The sequence below is a fragment of the Indicator indicator genome, chromosome 41 (genome assembly GCF_027791375.1).
Source record: "Indicator indicator isolate 239-I01 chromosome 41, UM_Iind_1.1, whole genome shotgun sequence".
Lineage (NCBI taxonomy): Eukaryota > Metazoa > Chordata > Aves > Piciformes > Indicatoridae > Indicator > Indicator indicator.
Window position 1 is genome coordinate 115061 of NC_072050.1, and position 6880 is coordinate 121940.

General features: G+C 66.5%; 1 protein-coding gene across 1 annotated transcript; it reads right to left on the bottom strand.

Moving 5' to 3' along the window:
• Positions 1 to 2615: 2615 nt before the first annotated feature.
• TAMALIN (trafficking regulator and scaffold protein tamalin) lies at positions 2616 to 6664 on the bottom strand. Its single transcript, XM_054397072.1, has 8 exons — positions 6518 to 6664; positions 4857 to 4906; positions 4379 to 4433; positions 3927 to 4029; positions 3752 to 3845; positions 3603 to 3669; positions 3449 to 3515; positions 2616 to 3344 (listed from the first exon to the last, which is right to left on the bottom strand). The coding sequence occupies exons 1-8, from the start codon at positions 6662 to 6664 to the stop codon at positions 2938 to 2940; spliced, it is 990 nt and encodes a 329-aa protein (XP_054253047.1). The 3' UTR covers positions 2616 to 2937.
• Positions 6665 to 6880: the final 216 nt, after the last annotated feature.

The window sequence follows — 6880 nt, forward strand, 5'->3', positions numbered from 1 at the left end:
GTGCCGTTATGTCTAGTGCCCATCTATGCCAGTAATCTCCGGTGCCCAGCGTCCTCGGTGCCGGTAGCCTCGGTCTCCGCCCGCTCGGTGGCAGCCCCCGGCGGGACCCCGCGTCCCCCCTCCCGCCTAGGTCCCCGCGGGGAGACCCTGGCCTGGGCTATGGAAAGAACGGCGGATGCTGGCTAGCGCCCAACGCCGGGAACGCCGCCCGCGGGCTGGAACGATGAGCTCAACCCGTGCGGGGCCAGAGAGAGGGCGAGGAATGGGCGGGGAGGGACCCCGTTCCCAGCTCCGGTACCCCCGCTCTGGACCCTCCGGTATCCGCTCTGGTGCGCTCTGGTGCCCTCTGTTACCCACTCCCAGGGGAGAAGCGAGGGTCTTGGGTTATCCGGTCCGCCGTTCACTGTTGCTCCCCGCCGGCTTGGCAGCCCCGTTAGTGCCACCCCAGCAGGGGAGCGGAGCAGCCCTAGGGCTGTTGCCGCCGTGCGCCGGCAGCCGCAGCCCCCCGTCGGGAGTTGCTTGTCGGCCACCGGCCGAGACCGCGTGCGGGGAGGAGTTGCCGGGACCCCCGACTCAGCCCCGCGTGTTGCGGGAGAATCGCGGCATCGGAGGAAACCAGAGGTGCGGCCTCGGGAGCTCGACGTGGGGACGGAGGTACCGGGGGTGGCATCACGGCGTCGCTGCCGTCGCCTCCGCCTCCGCCTCCTCCTCCTCCTCCTCCTTCTGTCCGTTATCTCGCTCCGGCCCCGGCTCTCTGCCCCGCTCGCCCCGAGCGGGGGCCCCATGACGTCATACCTGGCCGCTGACGTCCCCGGGATCCCGCGGCATCACCGGGGCTGCCCCCGAGGGGATCCCCCGGCTCGCCTGGGACCTGCCGGGGTCCCTGCAGCCCGCAACCCTACGGAGGCTCGGCCCGCGGCTGCAGTCCGTGCCAGACCGGGTGTACGGCCAGGAATCCCCCGGGGCAGGCTCAAGCCGAGCGTCCTGGACCTGTTCGGGGTCCCAAAGCCACCGGGGTCGAGGACCGTCGCCAGTCACAGCCCCCTCGTGCCCCTCGCCCGGTGACCGAAGCGATGGCAGCAGGAGGGTGACGCCGGCGGCCCCCGCACCGGGGATTAGCTGTACCTCGGGAGAGGCCACTGGGCCCTGCCGGCTCCGGGGGAGGAAACCCGAGCCCGGTCACCCCGGCAAGGCCACGCGGTTGTGCGGGGGGAGCCCCGGCGTACCAGTTCCACCCTAAGACCCCAGTGAGTCTGCGGGGACATGGTGGCCACCAGCAAGCCCTTCCCGCTGGCCCCGGGACCTGGGTTGTTTGAGCTGGGTGGGCATCAGGGGACTGCAGGGTGCCCAGGGGCCACGTAGATGTTAAGCAGTTGTAGGGTGCCCATGTGCCAGGTGGGTGGTGGAGGGGTGCCCATGGGCTGAGTGGGCGCTGGGGGGTTTCAGGGTACTCACAAACTGAGCGGGTGTCAGGGGTTGCAGGGTGCCCATGTCCGGAGCTGGCTCCCTGCCCCTCGCCTATATTTGTCGGTAATGACAGACTGCTCCGGGGCGTTCCCGGTCCGTACCCGGCAGCCTCGGCCCCACTGGCACTGCCTGCTTCAGCTGGTGCCATGCATGACCCTGGTGCCCAGCCGGCGCCTGCACAGCCCCGGGCAGATGCAGCCCCAGGTCCGGGCTAAATAAAGCTTAGCGTGGGGTGGCAGCTGCCGCTGCGGGGTCCCGTGATGGCCATGACAGGGACGGGGTGCCCCGAACCTGGCAGCGTTGGCGGGCCTGGGAGCCAGACCATAAATGTCCAAGCACGGAGCCAACCTGTAACGGGGACAAGGCAGAAGAGTGGTGGGAGCCAGGCAGACCCGCACACAGGAATGCAGCTTCACAGCATGCACGACATGCACATGTAGCCCTGCAGCACAAACATGCACATGCAGCACACACGTGCAGTCCTGCACGCCCTCCAGGTTTTCATTTCCAAACCCTCCAGCAGACCCCTCTGTGGTCTGCAGGAACTTGAGGTCCTGGATGGGGTGTCCCTGAACGGGTAACGGCCCATCCAGGGACAGGCATGAGCCAGAAGGGAAACTCAGGCACAGAGCCTGGGTGCCTGCACGGAGGGCTTGTGCAAGCGCCCCTCGCCCCCCCATGGGTGCTCCCTGCTGCAGTCGGGGGAGGGGGGGTCCATGTCCCTCAAGGTCTCTGAATGCTGCTTTGGTGCGGCTGGGGGGCAACAGAGCAGGGAGCAAGGGGTCCCCAGCGCCTGCCTTGATCCCTGCAGGCGGAAGGGCTCAGGGCGGGACCAGTTTCCCGACGGCTGCCGGAGGAAACAGGGTAGGATGGGCCTGGCTGGGGGCCCGCAGCACCGGGACATGACCTACAGCACCGGGGGTGGACACAGGGGGTCCTCAGGAGCCCACACTGGGTCTGAGGTGACATTGGTCACACTAAAGCCTTCCTGCCTGGAGCCCAGCTGGGAAGAGGCACTGCTGGGGGCTGAGGGGAGCTGAAGCCCAAGGGGGCTTTCCCTGGCCCGAGGGGACTTTGTGCCCCCCCGTCACAGCCACACAGCGCTGCAAAAAGTCTCTGTATTGGCAAGCGCCGTGAGCCGGCACGGTACAAAAGCCCCGGGGCAGCAGAACCCCCACGGCCCCCCAGATCGGGTGGAAGGCACACATGGGGGTGGTCCCTCTGCCCCTCAGAGAGGAGGATAGCGATTCCTGAGATGTGCAGTGGCTTCGTGAACCCTCGTGGTGAGGGCCCTCCTGTCTGTCCCTCAGTGCCACGATGCCCACGGTCTGTGGGTCTGAGTCGGAACCCCCGGGGCTGACCCCGAGGTCCTTCCAGCAGCCTCCGAGGAGGGGGGAGGGAGGGAGGGGACACAGGCAGCCCCTCTCAATAAATAAATAAATAGGCCTGGGGGGGGCGCGGTGCCCCCGGCTAGAGGTGACTTTCCTCCTCCTCCAGCGCCCTGTTCAGTCCCGGGATGAACTTCAGCAGTCGCTGGCGGAAGCTGCTGTGTCTCCCTTTACGGGGGGCAGCCGCCCCCTCCCCGGGCTCCCCTGCACGGGCCCACAGGCGCCCGGCAGCCCCCGGCCCCCTGGCACATATGAGGCTGGCGCTGCGGGCCAGGGCTGGCCGGGGTCGCGGTGGCGGGGGAGCGGGACACGCCTTGTCCCCGTCCTTGTCCCCATCCAGGGAGTCGGTGGAGGCGAAGACACAGGTCTGGTACAGGGATTCATCGCTGCCACTGGCACAGGAGGAGCCGCCGGGCAGTCCCCCTTCACCCAGGCACCACCGAATCGATTCCAGCGTGTCGTAGATACTGGGGTCCTTGGCCACCACACCTGGCAGGGGAAGCAGGGGAGTCAGGGGTGGGGTGCCCCACAACCTGCTCACCTCCCCCCTCCAGCTCCCTCAGCCCCCCCCCCCAAGCCCAGCCCGCACTCACCCCGCACTAGCCGTTGCTCCTGCACCATCAGCGAACGGTACTCCCCCCACTTCTCGTAGAGCGTTTGCTATTAGGGAAGTGGACGGGGGGTGAGGACCCTCTTGTGGGGGATCCCCAGTCTTCTCTGACCACTTCCTAGTGCCCCCCTCCTCACCTTCAGGTACTGCAGCCTGGCCTCCAGCTCAGCCCTCCGGATGGAGGTCCCATAGAGAGTGTCGAGCCTGCGAGGCAGCAGCTGTCAGCGTGGGGGCCAGGGGCTCCCCGGGTTCCCCTAGGACCTCCCCTGCACTTCCCCCAACTCACCGGAGCATGTTGCCTGAGCTCTTGATGATCTCCACGATCTCACGGTGCCGGATGCCCTCCACATTGAGTCCGTTCACCCCCGTGATCGTGTCCCCTGGAGTGGGGGAGGAATGGGCTCAGGGATGCTCATCCCCATTATAGGTGTCTCCTCCCGGGCCCCCAGGGATGTGCTCACCAGCCTTGAGTCCTGCTGCCTCGGCCGGGCTCCCACCGTGCACCCGGCACACGAAGGTGAACATCTCCACACTGTTCTTGTCCTGGTGGTGCAGCCCATAGGTCTGAAACAGGGGGGACGGACACATGAGGGGTACAGAGGATCCCCCCCAGACTCTTCACAGAGCAGCCAAGAGGCAGAAATTGCAGCAGTTAATTGCTGTCAGGTGATGCACCGTGGCTCTGGGGTGGGGGTGGGGGGGTGTCTTGCCCTGGATGGCTGCACCCCAAGCAGGGGCCCCCACTGTCACAGCCAGAGGAGGCTTTGGTAACCAGGTGGCTCTGTCACCACTGAAAATAGACACTGGCTCAGTGACAATTTAAAAATACCCTTGATGCAAAGCAAGGTGCAGGCTAGGGGGTGGGGAGTGTGGCAGAGTGGCATGGCATGGCACGGCACAGCTTGGCACCCACCTGGATCTCAAAGCCGAAGGTCTCTTCTGCCTTCTTCTCCAGCGTCACCACCCTCCTGGGGTACATGGGGATCAGGGACAAAGCAGAGTCCCTGGCACCCCCCACCCTGACTCACCTGCCCAGACCCTGGGCAAGTCTCTAATGAAAGCCCTGCCTCAAGGTTTGGGTTTTCTGTGCCTGGCAGGACTACGAGGACAGGATCCCCCTCTCCAGGATGGGACACCCCCAGAAGGTTAGCCTTGGTCAGAGCCCTGCAGCTTGTCCTGTGGATGCCAAGCGGGGTCCCTATGGGGTCTGGGGGTGCCAGGGGCCCCCAAAGAGCTCTCACCCCATTGCTGCTCTCACTCATCTCTGCATCTCCCATGGAATCACTCCCAACTCCTCCGTGAGGAGTTTGGAGCAGAGAGGAGAGCAATGTCCTGGGACATGGACCCCAGCCCCGCTTTCTTATGTCCCCCCCATCCTCCCATCACCCTACCTGTGCTCCTCTGGGGACTGGCTCGGGGATGCCCACTTGAACCCTGCAGCCTGTGGCAGAGGGAGAAGATCAGCAGGGGACATCACCCTAGGGCATGTCTCCCGGTCACCCCCTACAGGGACAGCAAAAATGGGGACAGAGCTGAATCCCCAGGGTGCACAGGGCCAAGCCGGCACCGACCCAGCACCCGGGTGCCCCCAATGCCCCGTGCCCCACCCTGTGCCAGACTGGCATAACGAAGCTTTCATCGGTGCTCAAAGCCAACCTCACATCTGCTCCGTGCTCACCCCACGCTTTGACGTCAGCCTGCACTGCACCCCCACCCCACACCATGCTCTGGGGGGGCCCTGGGCACAGAGGGGCCCTGTTGTGGTCACAAAGTCGGGTTTTTTTCATGAAAAATCCTTTCTCCCCTTCCCCCCCAGCCCAAACAATGTCCCTGTTGTGAAGGGTGCAGAGGCGTGGGCAGGCAGAGGGACAGGCTGGGCACGGCAGGACCCTCGCTGCAGGGCAGGAGGTGACCAAGCTGTCCCCAAATGCCCCTCTGTGGCCGCTGGGCTCCACAGCCTTGGCACGGTGTGGTTGGAATCACCATGAGCTGGGCCTCGAGAGCAGCACATGGCCTGGCTTGGTCACAGCCATGTGCCACCGGCTGCCTCTGTTCTGTGCCACGCAGTTGTCACCAGCCCCGCGGTTTGCCACCCCGAAGACATCTTCAGCGCAGAGCCACCAGGACGGGGAGCGTTCACCTCACGGAAAGTTGCTGCCCCCGCAGGTCACCGCGGCCACGGGGAGGTGACATGGGAGGCCCCAGCCCCCTCGGGGACATCTCTGGCAGTGGCTTCAGCCGGGGAGCGGGAGCCAGGCCGCCGCATGTGACTCGGGCTGTGCCAGCACGGCCGCAAGAGTCACTTCTGCTCCGGATGTCGGTTCCGCTCTCGCTTCCCCCCCAGCGCTCAGGAAGAGCAGGGCTGGGCGGGGGGGGGTGAGCATTCAGAGCGGGGACAGTCCCGGTGCCACCGGAGAGAGAGGCTTTCCTGGGGGCACGGTGGCAGACGGTCCAGTGTCCTCCCAAGCTAAGCTCTGGGGGTACCTTGTGCCCGGTCCGCCTGCCCTCGCGTGGGGCTATGGGGGCCACGCCTGTCCCGGTGACACGGCCACGTCCAGCAGGGTGGGGGCTTGTCGCCGTGCCCTGATGGCTGCATGGCAGGACGTGAGGCTTGGAGGGGACACTAAGGCGGGATGGGGGCAGAGGGAGAGTACCGGGAGCAGAATGTAAGGAGGAATCGCGGCAGGACATGACGCTTTAGGGGACAACAGCGGAGCGGGATTGGGAGGCTGGGAAGACGCTGGAACAGGGTGGGACCAGGGTGGAGAGACACCGGGGCAAGACAAGAGGCTGGGGGTGGCACCGGGGCAAGACCTCGACACCGGGGCAGGACAAGAGCCCAGGAGAGGGCACTGGAACAGCCCTGCAGGGTTCAGGCACCAGTGGCCGCGCGGGACAGGGACACCCCGCACCCCCGCTTCCCCCCAAGATCGTTGCCGGTCGCGGCGCTCGGTCCCCACTGGCCCCGATACATGAACCTGGACTGGAAGGTTGGGGGGCACCGGGGAGACTCCCCCGCCCTCCCCACTCCCGGGGCTACCGGCAGCCCTACCTTGCGCACCCGAGGAAGGGTGCCGCCGGCGGCTGCCAGTGCCCGGTAGACATCGGCGGGGCCGGTTGGCTCCAGTACCGGTGGAGCTGCCGCCACATCCTCCTCCTCCTCCTTCTCCCGGAGCCGCCGCAGTCGCCGCAGGGTCATGGCCGGGCCGCACCGCCCCGCGCCGAGTTTTATGCGCCCGCGGGGGGCGGGGGCTCAGCGGGACACGCCCCCACTTCCATCCAGTCAGGGCCCGAGATGCGTCATGCTCCGCCCTCAATGTATCAAGCCCCGCCTCCCCCACCCACCCGGACCGGGGTCCTGCCCTGCGATCTGCATGGTTCAGAGTTGGGAGGGGGTGTCCGGTGATGGTGCTGA

Coding starts and splice junctions, on each gene's coding strand:
- TAMALIN (XM_054397072.1), bottom strand. CDS start 6,664: ATGACCCTGCGGCGACTGCGGCGGCTCCGGGAGAAGGAGGAGGAGGAG. Junction 4,907..6,517: donor CCCTTCCTCGGGTGCGCAAG/GTAGGGCTGCCG, acceptor CCTCTGCCACAG/GCTGCAGGGTTCAAGTGGGC. Junction 3,670..3,751: donor AGCTCAGGCAACATGCTCCG/GTGAGTTGGGGG, acceptor GCTGCCTCGCAG/GCTCGACACTCTCTATGGGA.